At 41.1% G+C, this 19,997-nt stretch overlaps 1 protein-coding gene across 1 annotated transcript in view; it reads right to left on the bottom strand.

Moving 5' to 3' along the window:
- Positions 1–1,592: 1,592 nt before the first annotated feature.
- The window catches only part of LOC122431460 (glycerophosphodiester phosphodiesterase domain-containing protein 4-like), a 108,250-nt gene continuing 89,845 nt past the window's right edge, over positions 1,593–19,997 (bottom strand). The window contains exons 14-17 of the mRNA XM_043452790.1: positions 17,907–18,054; positions 9,925–10,007; positions 9,089–9,141; positions 1,593–1,999 (exon numbers count right to left, since the gene is read on the bottom strand). Coding sequence (XP_043308725.1) covers positions 1,743–1,999; positions 9,089–9,141; positions 9,925–10,007; positions 17,907–18,054 — 541 coding nt within the window. The 3' untranslated portion in view covers positions 1,593–1,742. The remainder of the gene's footprint in view (positions 2,000–9,088; positions 9,142–9,924; positions 10,008–17,906; positions 18,055–19,997) is intronic.

The following is a 19,997-nucleotide window of genomic DNA, read 5'->3' as shown; positions in this document are numbered from 1 at the left end:
AGTGTCTTTGCTGGTGGGAAGGGGGACAGGGTATTGTGTGGGGCCAGGACAGGGTCCTGTTGGTGAGTGATCTATATAAGCATCTCTGTGTTCTGCAAGTGCAGGGTCAAGCTAGTCTGGGATTGGGGGTTGGGGAGCCTAAGCCCACAGTGTGCTTGAAAGGGGCTTAAAGGGATGGGCTGGGACCAGGGCAGGATGAGCAGGGCAATGCTGGATGTCATCCTGGAAGGTGGAGACCTACATGTGGTTGGCTGGAGATCCAGAGGGGGAACCAGCTTCTGTGCCTTACCTAGGGCCAGGGGATCCAGAGTGGCACTTGAATCCTGCCAGAAATATCTCCTTGGTCAATCAAGAAACCTCCAAGAACCCCAGAACCTCCAAGAACCGTGCTGCCTGAGGTTAAATCCTTATGTCCAGTGGGAGCCTGTAAAATATTACTTTGTGACCAGGATGGAACAACCAAGTCTGGACATGACCTGGGCAGGTCTTGGGTGGGGTCTTCAGACAAAGAAGGTGTGATGTGGGGTGGGGCATCCCTCTGGGCTGTGGCTAGGCTGAGAGCCTGGGGATGTGGCAGGGGAGAATCCTCTTGCCTCTGGCATGTTAGGGATCTGTCCTCAAGGCCCCTGATACTTCAGCACAGCCAGCCCAGCTCACTTGTCCTCAATGCTCAAGAGTCTGGGGTCGCCTGCCTGTAGGTGACAAACCACTCCACAGGGAGTGCTATTCCTGGTCTCCAGATGCCTGTGTGGGAGCGGGAGAGGCTGTTGCTGAAACAAAGTCCCCAGACCAGACAGCCCTGCTTTCTGGGATGACAATGCGGCCATCTGAGGCAGCCCTGCCCCACCACAGTCAGCCCAGGATAAACCTGAGCCACAGGGAAGGTGCTGTGGTGTCTGCCCCTGCCCATCGCCGCATACACGGGAACATGAGCCCTGGACAAGGAGGGTGAGTAGGTGATGGTCACACAGTGGAACACAACTTCCTGCTTCTGACACTGGGTTCTCAGCTCGAGTTTCCCTTCAAGATCAAAAGACACTGGGGAGGCATGGGATTCTGCCCATCACCCCACTGGGGAATCGGCCAGCAACAAGCTATGAGGAAGCACCCCATGCACACTGTCCGACAGGATGGTGAGTGGGCTGAGAGCTTTGCCCCCGCTCACGCCCATGCCACCTCTTCTTCTCTGACTCTGGACGGCATCACTCTGGAACTCCTCCCTTGACCCTGTCAGCCTGAGTGACCGCAGAGGGCCCCAAAGATTGTATCAATTACCTTCTGAGTTCCTGAGAGGCTGCCTTATTTACAGGCTGATGTTCACCACAGCCACTCCTTCAGAGGGGAATATTATGAAGGGTCAGGATGAGACAGACCCTCCGACACCCGGAGAGAAACCAGCTCCAGCTCCAGGACCACACTCTTTCCCCTCTGCTCATCCCCTGGAGAGGAAAGGTGAGACCAGAGTGGTTTTCCTGAGAGCCTTCCTGGCTCTTCCGCACCCCTTTCCTGACATCTCTCTACCATCAGGTCACCCTGGGCACAGAGAGGGAGAAAAAGGAGAAGGAGGCAAGTTGGGGCTAATTATTCTTTGAAGACAGCCCAAAAGGGGGAGAAGGACATGCTTGATGTGGTGGAAACCATCATAAAAGAGGATTACTGGGGGTAGTCAATGGTGGGGACTTTTCAGGTTATGTTTCAGGAGGAGGCTTCTCCACAGAGGGAACCGTTGGTTCGTTTGCCTCCTAGGTAGGCAATACAGTTTGGAGGGTGGCCTCTCTGTTGGCCTCTGAAGTGGGTGCTTGGATGGGTTCAAAGGCTGGCCCAGTGGGCACTGGTTGTCCATCGTCATCTGTGGGATGCATGGTTGGTGCAGTGGTTTCCTTGACAACCTCTGGTATAATGACTTCAGAGTCTGGATATTTCATTTTGCTCTTGGTTAAAAGTCCAGGGATTTCCACAACTTCCAAAACTTCATCATTGAGGCTTACACTTGGAGTTTCTGTGGGACAGAAAAGAAAACAACACAGATTCTATCCAAGTTGCTTCTCCAATCTTTGCCCGTCATGTGACAGAATCCTAGTCATCTTTAAAATGTCAGCTCCTCACTTACCATTTTAGATTCTTTCTCCCTAGTTCTCCTCCCTACCCAGCCTTTGGGCAGACTTTGCTATGGTCCTCAGTTTATCAAGGTGCTGGAGTTTAAGAGTCTGTTGTGTGAGGTTCTCACTCAAATGGGAGCAGTCAGAAGGGTGAAATCAACATTTGCTTAAAGTTCATGGATTCCATAACCACTGCTTCCAAAGCAGCTTGAATAGAAAAATGAACACACCCTCCATTAAAATGAGAACTTTTTAAGGACAGAGACTTTGTCTTGCTTGCTACCCCAAGTACAGTGCTCACGAGTATCTGTCACACAGTAATTGCTCCGAAAATAGTTTTTTATTTTTTTCAATCTGAACAGTAGAAAAAATAGATGATGGAGACTTTTCTAGTAATGCAGCTAGGAAATGGATTCTTATCAAAGACAAATTAGAAACTGGATACTGTGCAAAACCAAGAAGACATCTCAAATTTATCTAAGACTTTACAATATAATGAGGAAAAGTAGAGCCAAAATCTAGAAGAGAGTGAAAATCCAAAGAAGTCAGTCCAGAATCCAGTTATTTTTGCCCTGAGTGTAATTTCACTCTTGAAGAAACAGCTACGCACATTAGCTTCATTTTTTTGTCAGCTTCATAGAAAGAAGGGGATTTTTATTGCACTTGAATTGAATTTGTAATTCAGTTCCATGATATCTAATATCTACAGTATTAAGTTTTTATACAGTATTAAGTTTTAAAATTCATTTATGTGTTATATTGCTCCATTTATCCAGGTCTTCTTTTTCCTCATTAAACTTTTTATAATTTACAACGAACAATCATCTATCTTTGTAAGAGCTTACAATAATTTCCTAAAATTCCTAGTTAATGTTTTATGCTGTTATCAGTTCAATTTCAGTTGCTAGACTGTGTCCAACTCTTTGCAACCCCATGGACTGTAGCACACCAGGCTTCCCTGTCCATCACCAATTTCTGGAGCTTGCACAAATCCATGTCCATTGAGTCCGTGATGCCATCCAACCATCTCATCCTCTGTCGTCCCCTTCTCCTGCCTTCAATCTTTCCCAGCATCAGGGTATTTTCGAATGAGTCAGTTTTTCACATCAGGTGGCCAAGGTATTGGAACTTCAGCCTCAGCATCAGTCCTTCTAATGAATATTCAGGACTGATTTCCTTTAGGATTGACTGGTTTGATCTCCTTACAGTCCAAGGGACTCTCAAGAGTCTTATCTAACACCATGGTTCAAAACCATCAACTCTTCGGTGCTCAGCTTTCTTAGTGGTCCATCTCTCACATCTATGTGTGACTAATGGAAAAACCATAGTTTTGACTAGACAGACCTTTATTAGCATTTATAACTTTGCTGTTATAAGTGATGCTATTTCCATTTTTAAAGTTTCTAATTATTCAGTGATAATATATCAACACATAATTGGTTTTTCTGTATATTGATCTTATATCCTGAGGCATTGCTTAAGTCACCAGTTGTAGTAGATTTGTTGTTTGAGTCCTTAGAATTTTTTAATGTAAATAATCATATCTTTGAATCAGGAGTTTCATTTCTTCCTTTATGCCTGTTGTTTATCTTACTAAACTGGCCAGGATCTCCAGTAAAATGCCAAACAGCACTAGGAAAAGAGAGATCCTCACTTTATTTCTGATCTCAGAGAGAAAATGCTGTTTCACCATTAAAAACGATGTTGGTTGGAGGTTTTTTGTGTAAATATCTCTCATTTGATTGAGTAACTTTCATTCCAGGTCTAGTTTTCTCGGAGATTTGAACACAGTGGATTTTGTCAAATATGCTTTTTCTATTTCATTAATATGGTAGATTAATCTGATTAATTCTCAAACGATAAATTCATCTTACACTGCTGGTATAAACCTCACTTGCTCCCGATATTTTATCCTTTTTCCTACTGATGGATTCAATGTGTTAATGTTTTGTTCAGGATTTTTATGTCTAAGCTCATGAAGGATATTCATTTATGAATTTAGTTATTGTACTCTCTTTGTCAGACATTTTTTATATGAGATTATTGCTGGCCTCAAAGAATCAGCCCCTCTTTTTTTCAGAGTTGGTATAAAATTGGTATTATTTATCAAATATTTGATTAGCCAATGTAACTTGTTGGGCCTGGACTTTCCTTTGTGGTAGATTTTTGATTCACAGATTTGATTCTGATAGTCAGTGAGTTACTACAAATTTCAGCTTCTTTCAGTTCTAATAAGCTGTACCTTTCAAGGAAGTTGTCTACTTCATTTAACTTGTCAAATTTAATGGTTTAAAATGTTTATAATTTTTCTGTAGTCCCTCTTTCATTAATCATTCATCATACTGTAAATCAATTTCTCTTATCAAGAATTTATCAATTCTATTAATCTTTCCTAAGAACAAACTTTCACTTTGAAAAGATTTTTCTGTTGTTTCATCTTTTCTATTCCATTGCTCCTATCTATATTATTTCCTTCCTTTTACTTGGAAAAAAATTTACTTAGCTTTTTAAGATTGGTTACATATTGATCAAGTTTCTACTTTAACAATCTTTATTCTAACATTTAAAGTTACAAATTTCCCTCTAGGTTCAGCTTTATGCTGTACCCCACAAATTTTGCCATTATATAGGCATTATCCTTTAAAAATATTTTCCAGTTTCCATTGTGATTAGTCCCTTTATCAATGAACTGTTTAGAGATGCATTAATTTCAAGTATTTAGAGGACTATCTAGATATTTTATTGTTTCTAACTTAATTCCTTTTGTGATCACAGAACAAAGTGTGTGATTTTGATCTTTTGAAATTTACTGATGACAGTTTATTACATTTTCTTATTTTTGGCATCCCTAATTATTGTAATTTTAGTCATTTTTACTACTTTTGTTTTTTTAATTTTCATACTTCCTTTATAAGTGACCCATCTCCTACCTTTATTATATATGTACTTTTTCCAGTGAGATTTATACTTGCATGCTTCCTTATTATCAGCTAGTGCCATTTCTTTTCAACTTAAAGAACTCCCTTTAACATTTCTTATAGAACTGGTTTAGTGGTGATAAACCTCGTCTAGCTTTTGTTTATCTGGGAAACTCTTGATCTCTCCGTCAACTCTTGATGGGTAGAGAATTCCTGGTTGATCATATTCAAGACCATTAATTTTAACTCTTTATCAAGTAGGCTTCTTATCTTGATTTCTTTAGTTCTTTTTCTGAGGTTTAGTCTTGTTATTTTATTTCGAACATATTTCTCTCTCCCCTCATTTTGCTTAATTCTCTCTGTATGAGGTAAATCAGCAGACTCTTCTAGATTCATTTTATGGCTAGCAATGTACATTTGAAAATGTTATGTATTCTGTAGTTGTTAAATATATCTTCTGTCAATTAGGTCATGTTCACTGAAAGTATTCAAATATCTTTTCTGATTTTATTTTTTGGGTGTTTAGTTGTTCTTTCAGGTAATGAGAGAAGAATCTAAATCTCTAAGTATGATTTCTCTCTTTCAGCTTTTGTTTTATTTTGAAGCTCTGCTATTAAGTATATATGGTGGCTTCCTGATACATCAACCATTTTATCATTATGAAATCTTTATTTCTAACAATGCTCCATGCTTTGAAGTTTTTTCAGATATTATTTCTGAGGCTTATTGTTTACATGGCATATTATTTTCTATCCTTTTGGTTTTACTCTGTGTTTTTGTATATTAACTATTTCTTTTGTAGACAGCATATGTTTTGGTCCTGCTTCTATCCAGTCTGACAATTTCTACACATGTTTTGAGAATTTGGTTCATTTATATTTAATGTAATTAATAAAATGGCTGAATTTATGACTACCATGTTTCAACTTGTTTTCTATTTGTTTTGTGTATCATTTTGTTTCCTTTGTTTTCTTTTTCCTCAATCCATCTGCTACGAGAGATATTTCCCTGCTGGATTTGAAGAATTAAGATGTCATGCTATGAAAAAGCCTTATGACTAGGGCCTGAAGGTAGTCTCTAGGATCTTAGAGCAAAACTATTCCAGGAATGATTAAGGAGACATGGATGGCTTCAGTCTTGCAATTGTAAGGAACTGAATTATGCCAACAACCCATGAGCTTGGAAGAGGACTCTGGTGTCTCAGATGAGATTGCGGCCCAGGCCAATACCTTGATGTTATCCTCGTGAGACCTCATACAGAGGACTCAGCAAAACTATGCCTAGACTCCTGGTCCAATAAACTGTGAGATGATAAACTTGTGTTTTTTTTGAGCTGCTAGGTCTCAGGTAATTTGTCACATAGCAATTAAAAACTAACCATACAGTAACACAATATTTTCAAAATGAAGCACAAAATTAAATAGGCTAGGGACTTCCCTAGCATGGCTAAGACCCCATGCTTTCAGTGCAGGGGGCCCAGGTTCACTCCCTGGTCAGGGAGCTAGATCCCACATGCTACAACTAGGAGTTTGTGTGCAACAACTAAAAATCCCACATGCCACAACTATGACCTGGTACAGTCAAAAAAATTAAGTACGCTAAAAATAAAAACAAACGGTCTTGGCAACCCATGGGATAATAAGAAACCACCTAACATCTGGAAACTGAAAGAGGGTAGTGACAGAAAAATATGAGAAAAAATACAGACTGAAAATTTATACTTTTACTGATCTAAGAAGTTCAGCAAGATAAACACACTCATATACACTAAGGTAAATCATAATCAAATTACTGAAAACCAGTAATAAAAGAAACAATATTAAAAAGTAGCCAGAGTAAAAGAACATGTTAGAAGTAGAGGAACAATGATAAAAAAAATAGAAGACTTGTTTTTTGGAAGACTTTTCATAAGAAACTACTAGATATAGGAGACAAAAGATTGGACTCTTTTTAAAGGGCTGAAAAATATATCCTAAATCTAGAGAGGTGGCAGCAGCAGGACATGCCCATCTCTGAGGTGGTCGTGGGGCAATGCTTGACACTGCTAGTGTTGGAGGCTACATCCTCCCCACCCTGGCTGGGTCTGGGCTGTGGCTCCTGCTTCTTTCCAGTTTTCCTTGTTCCTTCCCTGATTCTAAACTTAGACCTTTGCCTTGTAGACATCTCTTTGAGGTACTCAAAGAGTATTTCTACACATTTATGCAGATCATGCAAAACTGGATTTTGTAAATGGGCAACTAAAAACTCTCAAAAACAGGAAAAAAAAATCTTAATTTATTTTCTACTCATCTTATTTTCTTCACATTTCAACCTGGTGGGAATTCAGGGTCAAGTAAACTGTGCTTTCCCTAGGGCATTATAATTACTTCCTTCATTCAAATTTAAACAGTATTTTAACTTTCCTTCAAAACTTCTCTTCCATCCATGGTTTTCTCATCATTTTCACATTCTTTTATTTCTTGGTTGGATTACTGTTATGGGCTAAATTGTATACCACACAAATTCATATGTTAAAGCCCTAACCACTAGCACTTCAATATAGGACTAATTTAGGAGATAAATCTTTTAAAGACATGATCAAAATGAGGCCATTATGGTGAGCCTTGATCCAGTCTGGGCAGAAAAGAGAAAATCTGGAGACTCTGAGGACACTGGTGGTCTGTGTGTGCACAGAGGAATCTTGCTGTGAGGACACAGCAAGAAAGTGGCCATCTATAAGCCAAGGAGAGAGGTCCCAGAAGGAAGCAAGCCTGCTGATACACTGATCTTGCACCTCTAGACTCCAGGACTGTAAGAAAAATCAGTTTCTGTTGTTAAAGGCACTCAGTCTGTGGTATTTTTTGGGGGGCAGCCCTAGTTTACTAATATAACTACTAAAAAGCATAAGGCAGTTGGAACTCAGCCTTCAGTCATCTTAAGAGCCAGCAGAGTGATCTTTTTAAAATGCATAAAACTCAGTTACTGGAAATCTCTTTATCTTAAGACATTTGGATCAGCTTGGTTAAACCACTCAATTTTAAAGTAGGAAAGACAATTGCTCTTCAAATTTCTGAACTTGGTTTTCATGGTCCCTATGGATCCATTCCTGCAACTCTAAGTAATGTATGTGTTGAATACTCTGCCAGTTGGTACACAACATCTCATGATCTTTACCATTGTCCACAAGAAATTAAATTAATTCATGATTTTGTGACTGTTTCAACTTTACTTAAGTTTCCACACACTATGGGAGGAAATGGTATCAGGTACTGCACAGCCCTCTGCCTCCTAAATGGGTTTCCCTTTGACATTGCACTGGCTTCCCAAACCAGTAACTCACTGTGTGATTATCCCCACAACCTCCTGAAATATAAACTCTAGCTTCCCTTCCCTTACTGGACCTATCTCACTTACTCAGCCCTTAGTTATCCTGGTGATCAATAAGTTATTCTGCTATTCTTTCCCTTTACACAGAAGTCTAAGCATATTACTCCCTTGCTTGAAACTCATTCTCCATTTCCTGATTGCTTATATGCAGAGTCTAGACTCTAGGCCAAAATTCCAGGATCTCTGCAATTTTCTCCTTCCACCTTCCAACATACATCACAACTGAAGCCACATAGAGCACATTTAGCTGTGATGAACACGGCAGCTTCTCTGTCCTGGAATTAGATGCCTGAACCAAAGATGTCAACTGTTATACCTTCACCTGCTTCCTCACTGCTCTCTGTGGGCCAGAAGCTCTTTTCTCTTGAACCACCCTCCATAGACAGCTTTCAGGTACTTTGGCCTCTCAGAATGCCTGGCACAAAGCTGGTACTCAATAATAATTGTGTGATGAATGAAATATGAACAAGAGAGCAAATATACAGCCACATTCAAAATCTTTCAAGAAATCTCACTGCTTAGAGGATAAAGTCCACAATGAATTTTTATGTCAAGAGCCTCCTAGAATCAGTGCCCAGCCTGTTTCTCCCAACTTCTCACTGGTTCCCACTTCATCATTTTAGATTCCTTAAATTCTTGTCAGAAACATTAAAGGCAGGCCCTGCTTTCTGGAGGCAATGACTTCCTAAAGGCCTCTAACTTTACCTGTGTAACTGGTGATACCGTGGAGGATTTTTTCACTCTGGCTCTCTCTCCTCCTAGAATGAAGCAGAGGGACCATGAGCCTCACAGACCTCTTCCAACGTGAAGATAATACAGGCAGTGGCCAGAAAAGAACATTGCCCAGTCAATTGCTACCCCAAGTGGAGGGTTTGTAGTGTCCCCCTTTAAAAGATAACTCAAATGAGGAAATGATGGGCATGCTGAGACCTAAAGAACCATGGAGTCTCTTTCAGCTAAAATTCTTCTACCAGATGTCCCCTCTTCCACCTGAACCTTGTAATCTTGTAGCATTTCCCCCTCAAGAATTCCCAAATGTCATTTTCTTGGACAGATACAAAGACTATGGTCTGGAAAGAGGCAGTGATTTTCCCCAGGGTCATCCAGCAACTACGGGAAAAGACAGGACTAAAACCCAGGTTTCCTGGAGGGTGAGCTTGCTCTTTACACATCACCCTGCTGTGTCCCATCCTGTGGAAGGTGGGGAGGTGGAGGTACTTATTCTGAACAATCTTCAATCCCTGTCCTCTGCCAACTGATCTGCAAGGGATCTGCAGTAACAGGCTTTGATTAAGCTTTAGTGAGAGTCCTTATCTTTAGGATACGGTCTCATGTTGAGGAGGTAGAAGGGGAGTGAGGAGCTACAGGCAGCATGAGAAGAAACAGGAGGTTTGGAAGAGAAAATCATTAAACCCTGTCTCCCTGAGGATTTGCCACGTGGGACTATGAGAAGAATGTAACTGTTTTTTCTTAAACTTTCATCAAACCATGTATATTTTTATTTAGGGGAAAAAAGCGTTTAAAATTACAAACATGCTTACCAATAAAAATGTAATATGGCAATAATGAAAGCTGCAGAAAGAATATCCATGAAAATCCACATGAACAGATAGAATTTTGGTGTCTGCAAAACAGAAAACACAGTTTTAAGCATTACAGTTGGAGAAGATTGTAGATCATGTGGATCAAGTCCCTTGCTTGAGCGGGAATGGAGAGGGGACACAGCAGGAGGAGGAACCTTGATTCCCGGGACTGAAGTCAAACAGAGAGAATACCTGCTGCTAACCTAACAATCCCCCCTTACATGTGCCCAGGGCTCTACAAGGACTAAAACACTTCACACACTTCATTTCCCTGGACACTCAACAGAGGTCTGAGGGAGTCCTAGAGATACCACATAGCAATTCTTCTCTGGACCCAGGACTACAGCCCAAGGTCCTTGACTTCAGCGCTCTGCGTGTTCATGGCACAGGTTCCCAAGCCTGGCTGTGCATCCAAATCTACCTGAGCTGCAGCCTTTCGTAACACAGCTTCCTGGGCCTCACTAGCGACTCAGGAATCACAATTTCTGCATCTCTAACAAGCTCCCCAGCAACAAGCAGCCAGTCTGTGAACCACCATTTAGGAATCATTCTTCTAAGTCATTGTGCTTCAAATAAGCATGCTGAAATTATAATTCTTAACTAAGACTAGCATGCCTACTTCTTGAGGCTCCTTGACTGAATCACCCATTTTATAGACCTCCATCTCCTAGCTTCTCTTGCATGAGTTTGTAAATTCCCTGGTTTGATCTTCCCTTTCTACTTTCATTATTTCACCTCCAACACTACATGATGGTACAGGGTCTGGCATTTGTTTCTTTCTTATGCCATTTTCCACTCTATCCCAAGGTCTTTTCTTGGGTTGATTAGTAGAAAGAAAGAAAAGAAAGAAATGATAGTAATGATTTTATTATTAGTAATGATAATAATATCATTATTATATTATATAATATATAAACACATATAATATATATAATAAAATAAATATAATAATATATAAAATTATATAATCATTATTATAATTATTATCATAACAATAACATGAATGATGGTGATAATGATGAGAACTAATATTAATGAGCAATTATAGGATCCAAGGAAGTGTTCTAAGCATATTAAGGGTATTTTCACAGCTAATCCTTCAAACAGCACTAGTAGGCAGGTACAGCAGAAGCTTTCAACCAAGTTCCACTAATCTAAGGCTCCTAATGCCCTCTCGGAACCTGACCAATGCCTTGGCCTGCTCCAGGATGCCCACCAGGTAGGCTGCACAATCTAAGAATCAGTTGTTTTTACTGTCCATATGGCTTTAGAACAGCCGCACTTGTTATGATTGTGTGGTGTAATTAAATGTTACTTAGAGCTGTAAAAGCTGAGTAAAAAAACATGGCATTTTCAAAGGATACTAAGTCAATGCTTTTTAAAAGTTGATGATGACAGAAAAAGTCATTAAGAAAAAAATAAACTGCAGGAGTTCCTCGGTGGTGCAGTGAATAAAAATCTGCCTACCAATGCAGGAGATGCAGGAGACACAGGTTCAATCCCTGGGTTGGGAGGAACCCTGGAGGAGGAAATGACAACCCATTTCAGCATTCTTCCCTGGAGAATACCATGGACAGAGGAGCCTGGTGGGTTACAGTCCATAGGGTCACAAAAAGTCAGACACGACTGAGCGTGCACACATTCATTGAAGGGGACATGTGATCAACCCCTCCTCTGGGAAGAGTTCACACGCTGCAGGGCAAACTAAAGACCACGTGCCACAACCACAGAGTGTGCACTTCAGAGCCCGCAGGCCGCAACTTCCGAGCCTGTGCACCTCAACTACCGAAGGCCACGTGCTCTAGGGCCCAAGAGCTACAACTCCCAAGGCCTGCGTGCCCTGGAGCCTATGTTCTGTGACAAGAGAAGACACTGAAATGAGAAGCCTGCTCGTTACAACAAAGAGTAGCTTCTCCTTGCTGCAACTAGAGAAAGCCCGTGCAAAGCAACGAAGGCCCAGTGCAGCCCTAGCTAAACAAGTAAAAATAAACCGCAAATGAATTAGATGTGAGTGATACACTAAGAGACTGGGGGTGTTGGGATTATTATAAAAATCTGGGTGCATTCCTCATTCTCCCAATGACTTTAGGTTTTTGTTGTGCTTTAAGACTCGGACATGACTTAGTGACTGAACAACAACAAAAAAAAGTAAACAAACTTAGAAATCATAGCTGGTTCATTTGGAAGTATATATAAGCAAGTGAATACAGAATTCAATCAGCTAAAATACCCTCAAAGGAAAGACCTTGAGTCTATGTCAAAATGTGAGTGAATATTTTAAAATGTATTAGGTATGTATGCAGTGGATTGCTTATAAAATAATCACAATATTCCTCCCCAAATGCAGGCCTGTATGCAATATGACTTGGTTGTTCCTCTCTATCAAGAGCTAACGTCTGTTGCTACCTGCCCTACCTTGAATCTGGACTGGACTGTGTCATTATCTTTGGTCTGTGGAACATTAGCAAACACCAGATTGGGAGATCCTTAGAAAGGCACATGCACTGGGGCTTGACCTCTCTCACTACTGAGAACCCAGCACCACCAGGCAAACACAAGTAAAGCTAGCCTCCTTGAGGATGAGTGACCAAAGGAAGGGAGACCACAGTCATTCCAGGTAAGACCCTAGACATGTGGATGAGGCCATCCTAGACACCCAGTCCAACCAAACTGGATGAGACCAGAGAAAGCGCTCAGCCATTATGCAGAATGTGACAAACAAGTATTTTAAGCCAGTAAGTATTAGGTAGGTTTTTTCGACATGATCAAATGCAGGCTTAGACCAAAGAAAGTGGGAAAAACCACTACACCAGTCAGGTATGACTTAAATCAAATTCCCTGTTAATACACAGTGGAGGTGATGAATAGATTCAAGGGATTAGATCTAGTAAGCAGAGTGCCTGAAGAACTGTGGGCAGAGGTCCAGAATACTGCACACGAGGCAGTGAACCAAACCATCCCAAAGAAAAAGAAATGCAAGAAGGTAAAATGGTTATCTGATGAGGCTTTACAAACAGCTGAGGAAAGGAGAAATGAAAAACAAGAAAGAAAGGGAAAGGTATACCCATCTAAATGCAGAGTTCCAGAGAATAGCAAGGAGAGACAAGAAGGCCTTCTTCAAAGAACAGCACAAATAAACAGAGGAAAATAACAGGAAGGATAAGATTAGAGATCTCTGCAAGAAAATTGGAAATATCAAAGGAACATTTCATCCAAAGACAGGCACAATAAAGGGCAGAAACGGCAAAGGCCTAATAGAAGCAGAAGAGATCAAGAAGAGATGGAAAGAATACATAGAAGAACTGTACAAAAAAAGATTTTAATGACCCAGATAACCACGATGGTGTAATCAGTCACCCAGAGCTAGATATTCTGGAGTATGAAGTCAAGTGGGCCTTAGGAAGCACTGCTGCCAATAAAGCTAGTGGAGGTGATGGAATTCCAGCAGAGCTACTTAAAATCCTAAAGATGATGCTATTAAAGTGCTGCATTTAATATGCCAGCAAATTTGGGACATGCAGCCATGGCCACAGGGCTGGAAAAGGTCAATCCTCATCCCAGTTCCCAAGAAGGTACTAAAGAATGTTCAAATCACTGGACAACTGCTCTCATCTCCCATGCTAGTAAGGTTATTCTCAAAATCCTCCAAGCTAGGCTTCAGCATTATGTGAAACAAGAACTGCCAGGTGTTCAAGCTGGGTTTAGAAAAGGTAGAGGAACCAGAGATCAAATTGGCAACATTTGCTGGATCACTGAGAAAGCAAGAGAATTGCAGGAAAACACATACCTCCATTTCATCGACTACGCCAAAGCCTTTGTGTATATCATAACAAACTGTGGGACGCTCTTAAAGAAATGGGAATACCAGATCATCTTACCAGTTTCCTGAGAAACCTGTATGCGGGTCAAGAAGAAACAATACCCTGTATGTAACAACTGACTAGTCCAGGATTGAGAAAGGAGTATGACAAGGCTCTTATTGTCATCCAGTTTGTTTAACCTATATGCTGAGCACATCATGCAAAAGGCACCTCTGGATGAGTTACAAGCCAGAATCAAGATTGCTGGGAGAAACAGCAACAACCTCAGATATATGGACGATACTACTCTAATGGCAGAAAGCAAAGAGAAACTAAAGAGCCTCTTGATTAGGGTAAAGGAGGAGAGTGAAAAAGCTGGCTTAAAACTCAACATTCAAAAAACTAAGATCGTGCCATCCAGTCCCATACTTCATGGCAAATAAAAGGGGGAAAAGTGAAAGCAGTGGAGATTTTATTTTCTTGGGCTCCAAAATCACTGTAGCTGGTGAGTGCAGCCATGAAATTAAAAGAAGATTGCTTCTTGGCAGGAAAGCTGTGACAAACCTAGACAGTGTGTTAAAAAGCAAAGACATCACTTTGCAGACAAAGGTATGTATCAGTCAGTTCAGTTCAGTCGCTCAGTAATATCTGACTCTGCGACCCCATGGACTGCAGCACGCCAGGCTTCCCTGTCCATTGCCAACTCCTGGAGCTTACTCAAACTCATGTCCATCAAGTCAGTGATGCCATCCAACCATCTCATCCTCTGTCCTCCCCTTCTCCTCTCACCTTCAATCTTTCCCAGTATCAGGGTCTTTTCCAATGAGTCAGTTCTTTGCATCAGGTGGCCAAAATATCGGAGCTTCAGCTTCAACATCAATCCTTGTAATTCAGGACTGATTTCCTTTAGGATTGACTGGTTCGATCTCCTTGCAGTCCAAGGGACTCTCAAGAGTCTTCTCCAACACCACAGTTCAAAAGCACCAACTCTTCAGCACTCAGCTTTCTTTATAGTCCAACTCTCACATCCATACATGACTACTGGAAAAACCATGCCTTGACTAGACAGACCTTTGTGGGCAAAGTGATGTCTCTGCTTTTTAATATGCTGTCTAGGTTGGTCATAGCTTTTCTTCCAAGGAGCAATAGTCTTTTAATTTCATGTCTGCAGTCACCATCTGCAGTAATTTTGGAACCCCAAAAAGTAAAGCCTGTCACTGTTTCCCCTGTTTCCCCATCTATTTGCCATGAAGTGATGGGACCAGATGCCATGATCTTAGTTTTCTGAATGTTGAGTTTTAAGCCAACTTTTTCACTCTCCTCTTTCTCTTTCATCAAGAGGCTCTTTAGTTCTTCTTTGCTTTCTGCCATTAGGATGGTGTCAACTGCATATCTGAGGTAATTGATATTTCTCCCAGCAATCTTGATTCCAGCTTGTGCTTCATCCAGCCCAGCATTTCTCATGATGTACTCTGCATATAAGTTAAATAAGCAGGGTGACAATATACACCTTGACATACTCCTTTACTGATTTGGAACCAGTCTTCTGTTCCATGTCCAGCTTCTTGACCTGCAAACAGATTTCTCAGGAGGCAGGTGAGGTGGTCTGGTCCTCCCATCTCTTGAAGAATTTTCCATAGTTTGTTGTGATCCACACAGTCAAAGGTCTGTAATCAAAAGTCTGTATAGTCAAGGCTGTGGTCTTTCCAGTAGTCACGTATGGATGTGAGAGCTGAACCATAAAGAAGGCAGAGCACTGAAGAATTGATGCTTTCAAACTGTGGTGTTGGAGAAGATGCTTGAGAGTCCCTTAGAGAACAAGGAGATCAAACCAGTCAATCTTAAAGTAAATCAACCCTGAATATTCATTCGAAGGACTGAGGCTGGCTGAAGCTCTGCTGTGGGCTTCATGACTGAGTCTTTGCAACCCCATGGACTATAGCCTGCCAGGCTCCTCTATCCATGGGAATTCTCCAGGCAAGAATACTGGAGTGGGTTGCCATGCCCTCCTGCAGGGGATTTTCTCAACCTAGGGGTCGAACCCAGGTCTCCCACACTGCAGGCGGATTCTTTCCCATATGAGCCACAAGGGAAGACCTGGATAAAGCTACCTGATGCAAACAACTGACTCACTGGAAAAGACCCTGATGCTGGGAAACACTAAAGGCAGTAGAAGAGGATGACAGATGATGAGATGGTTGGATGGCACCACCAATTCAACAGACATGAACTTGGGCAAACTCCAGGAGATAGTGAGGGACAAGAAAGCCATGGGGCGCTGCAGTCCATGGGGTTATGAAGAGTTGGACAAGACTTTGCAACCGAACAACAACAACAACAAAAATGCTAACAGACCACACATCATTTATTTCACAATTCCTTGTTTTAAATTTTTGAATTAACAGACCATTAAGCAGAGAGGATTATATTGGATAAAAATGCTTCCACTGTAGTACTTTTAATCCTCAATTTACAAATAAGCAAACTGAGGCCAAGACAGGTTAACTAACATTTCCAAGTTCACACAATAGGTGGCCAGGATCTGAACCTGCATATTCTAACTCAGGGTGAGGGTTGCTTAGGAGGGTCCCTGGGATACTGGCTCCACCTTCTTGAACAAACTGACCTTGGGTTCTTTAAAACAAGTCCAGGCCAGGTGTAGAAAGAAGTTTTTGACTTAACGTCTTTTACACTCTGAATTTCGATTCACATGAATTTATTAACAATTCAAATATTAAAATGAAAATTTTACTTAATAAAGTTTTATTTAATATATCCAAAGGGACAACTTTCAGACATTACTGATGTAGGAGGATAGGATTATGGAGGGCTATACTGCTTTCTAACTTATGCATTTTAAAATGATTAATTTTATATACTGAACAAGTTTACTCTGTAATCAATTTTTAAAAATAAAATTGTTAGAAAAGTATATAGTCTAAGCATGAAGGGGGATAGTACAGAGACAGACAAGTGGAGAGGCTTCATCTATGCCAAGGGACCTGCCATCCAAGGTTTCCTTGAGGGTCATCTGCAGAGTGCTGCCCAAGGCACCCAGGGAGAAGGGGTAGGCGGTTTTACACGGCCACCGTAAGACCTCAATGCAGTACTGGCCCTGTGAGATTGTGCGCTTGGCCCCGATCACCTCGCACCTGCTCCTGACTCTGATCAAGTCAGAAACAAGTGCCAGTGAGGCTGGAGCTATGGAGAAAGCAACCTAAAATATTTAAGCTTCTCATTTAGGTGTCTCTGACTAAAACTTTAATGTTCAAGGCAGTTTAGACTTTGGGTTATTACTCTGGATTAGACACTTAATGCTGAGCTAAGGCTTCTTGGTGATCAAAAAGAACTTAAAAATTATCTCAGCGTGACTAGAGAAACTATGGAATCTGAGTGAGATCTTATTCAGGGGTAGGGAAAGACCTAGCTCAGAGAGCAGATTTCTGCTGTGGGCTATTGTGTCTGACTCAGTCATCCTGCTCTATGCTGATAAAAAAAAATACAGGCTCTATAGCACTTAACTGGTTAGCTGGGGCTCTCTTCATAGATAAGTGATGGGATTTAGTTGCACGTGTAAACCAGGTGTTCAGATCCCCATGCCTCTAACCATAAGCAGTAGCTGGATATTCACACTCTCCTTTCCAAAAGTATTTTGCTTAGGACACACAGTGTTCATTTTGGAATCAAGTATACTTGGTTTTCTCTGCAAACCTCATGTCACTATCATTGTTGCTGTGCCTTCAGAAAGGAGGGGTTGCAGCAACAAAACTCTGGAGTCAGACCTCATTCTGAATTTTGCATCATGTGATGATGTCAAGGATCTTAAAAACATCAAATTTCAGTTTTCCCACGGGGATAATCCTAGTGGCTAACCCAGAGGGCTGAATTACGTTATGCATGAAAGACACATTGTGAGGATTCAAAACAGAGTGATTATTATACCAATAATAACAATTTCTGCCTGAAAATCACAGAAGGATCTGGGTAAGAGAATAGAGACTGCCCCCTCTCCAATCTCACATAAGTCTCTGCTCTTAACTAGTTCCCCTGGAGACTGCACAGTGGGCAAGGTAGGGTGGAGAGGGGACAGAGACTCCTATTGTACCAGACTTGGAAGGACAATCTGGGCAACGAGCTCACCATGAAGTAGTAAGGGTGATTTATCTCCCTCAGGACCTGAAGATTGTCTGTGGTCACTGATTGAATCTTGGAGCACCAGGCCAGTGAGAAGAGCCAAGGTTCATTGACGAGGTATAAGTTGATGCTGATGTTAGCCGCTTTATATTCTCTGGGAAGAAAAAAGAACCCACAGGAAATTAAGACTTAATCTCACGCTCATCATCTAAAAGGGAATCGGTCACCAGATTTGTAAAAGGTTTTTGCTTAAATCACAAGAAGCAGTTGGTCATGTGACATCTTATGATACGACATGCTGAATTAGCTCATGTTGCAACGAGGACAAAGGACTAGATTTAATACCTTTGCTCCTGTACCAACAGTAGTATTTTATTTTTCTATTTTCTAAATTTTTATTGAAATATAGTTTATTTACAGTGTTGTGTTAGTTTCAGGTTTATAGCAAAGTGATTAAGTACATACCTATATCTAAATCTATATTCTTTTTAGATACTTTCCAGTGTAGGTAATTATAAGATCTTGAGTATAGTTTCCTGTGCTGTACACAGGTCCTTGTTGGCTAGCTATTTTATATATAGTAGTGTGTTTATTTTAATTCCAAACTTCTAATTTATCCCTCCCCCCTATCTCTTTGGTAACTATAAGCTTGTTCTCTATGTTAACAGTAATAGTAGCATTTTAGTAAATTACGTGCCCTAAGACAAAAAAGGAAGAAAGAAAGGGAGGGAGGGAGGGAGAAGACAGGAAAGCCCTGTTAGAAGGAAAGGGCAGTCCACTGCAGTATTCTTGAGAGCTTGTTTGGAGGTTCTAGCAGGGGAACGCAGCTACTAGTATACCCTTGACGGAAGACTGGCCCTCCTCTATCAGGGATGGTCGTCCTCTTTGACCGAGCGTGCAGCTTCGGGAGGGACGCACATGGAGCGGTGAGGGAGGAAGGGGACACCTGCCTAGCCAGCCAGCTCAGCCAAATCAACCCTGGCGATCAATGGGGTGACAGATGTCGCAACCAGATCGCCCTCACATCCCCACTCCAGTATTCTTGCCTGGAAAGTTTCATGGACAGAGAAGCCTGGCAGGCTACAGTCCATGGGGTTGCAAAGAGCTGGACGTGACTGATGTCATGTAACTATTCCTACAATTTGCACCCGTAAGCTGATATGCTCCAGCTCCAGCACACTATTGTGTAGCAAATGTACTTACTTTCAGCAGAATGCTTAACACCCATTACTCTATCCGCTTTCCTATCAGTCTTCTTTACTTGACTGTAGCAAATTAAAGGCAGAGACTCTGTTACTCACCTCTCTATATCTAGTACCTGATTCATAACAGTTAACTGAAGGAAAAAAGAAATGAATACCAATCTGGTAAATATTTATACTTCAAATATAAAGAATTTTTTAAAGCACTCAGTAGGGAAAATGGAACCCAAATTTCCCTATGCACTGCATGCTAAGTCACTTCAGTCATGTCCAACTCTTTACAACCCCATGGACTAATAGCACACCAGGCTCCTCTGTCCATGGGATTTTCCAGGCAAGAATTCTGGAGTGGGTTGCCATTTCCTTTTCCAGGAGATCTTCCCAACCCAGGCATCAAACCCACATCTTTTATGTCTCCTGCACTGGCAGTTGTATTCTTCACCACTAGCACCACCTGCATGTCAGTGGATATTTGTGCACTGTCTATAGAGACAGAAAGTAAGTAAAGCATCTAGTAATTCTAATCAAGTTGTCACTTTCAGGGAAAACTTCTCACAAAATATACCACGTAAATCCCTTCAGAAAATTTGTTTTAACCCTGAGATGACATAGCATATTGGAAACAGCTGTGTGCAGTCTGCATTTGAATCTAGCTTTGTCTTGTACTAGCTTCGCAGGCTGTTAGGCTCAGTATATAAACTGTAAGATAAAAATAATACTACCAATTTCACAGTAGTGCTTGCGATTAGTTACCCAATATGCTAAAACTGTCTCTAAGACAATTCTTCAGATCACCAGAAGATTAGGAAACAGAAATAAGGAAACAGTAGCAAAACTTTTTGAAGCCAGCACACAAAAACCATTCACAACTTCTATATATTAATAATGAGCCTAT

Source organism: Cervus canadensis, chromosome 29, assembly GCF_019320065.1.
Source record: "Cervus canadensis isolate Bull #8, Minnesota chromosome 29, ASM1932006v1, whole genome shotgun sequence".
Lineage (NCBI taxonomy): Eukaryota > Metazoa > Chordata > Mammalia > Artiodactyla > Cervidae > Cervus > Cervus canadensis.
Note: the sequence above shows the minus strand (reverse complement) of the source record. Positions and strands in the feature narration are given on the sequence as shown.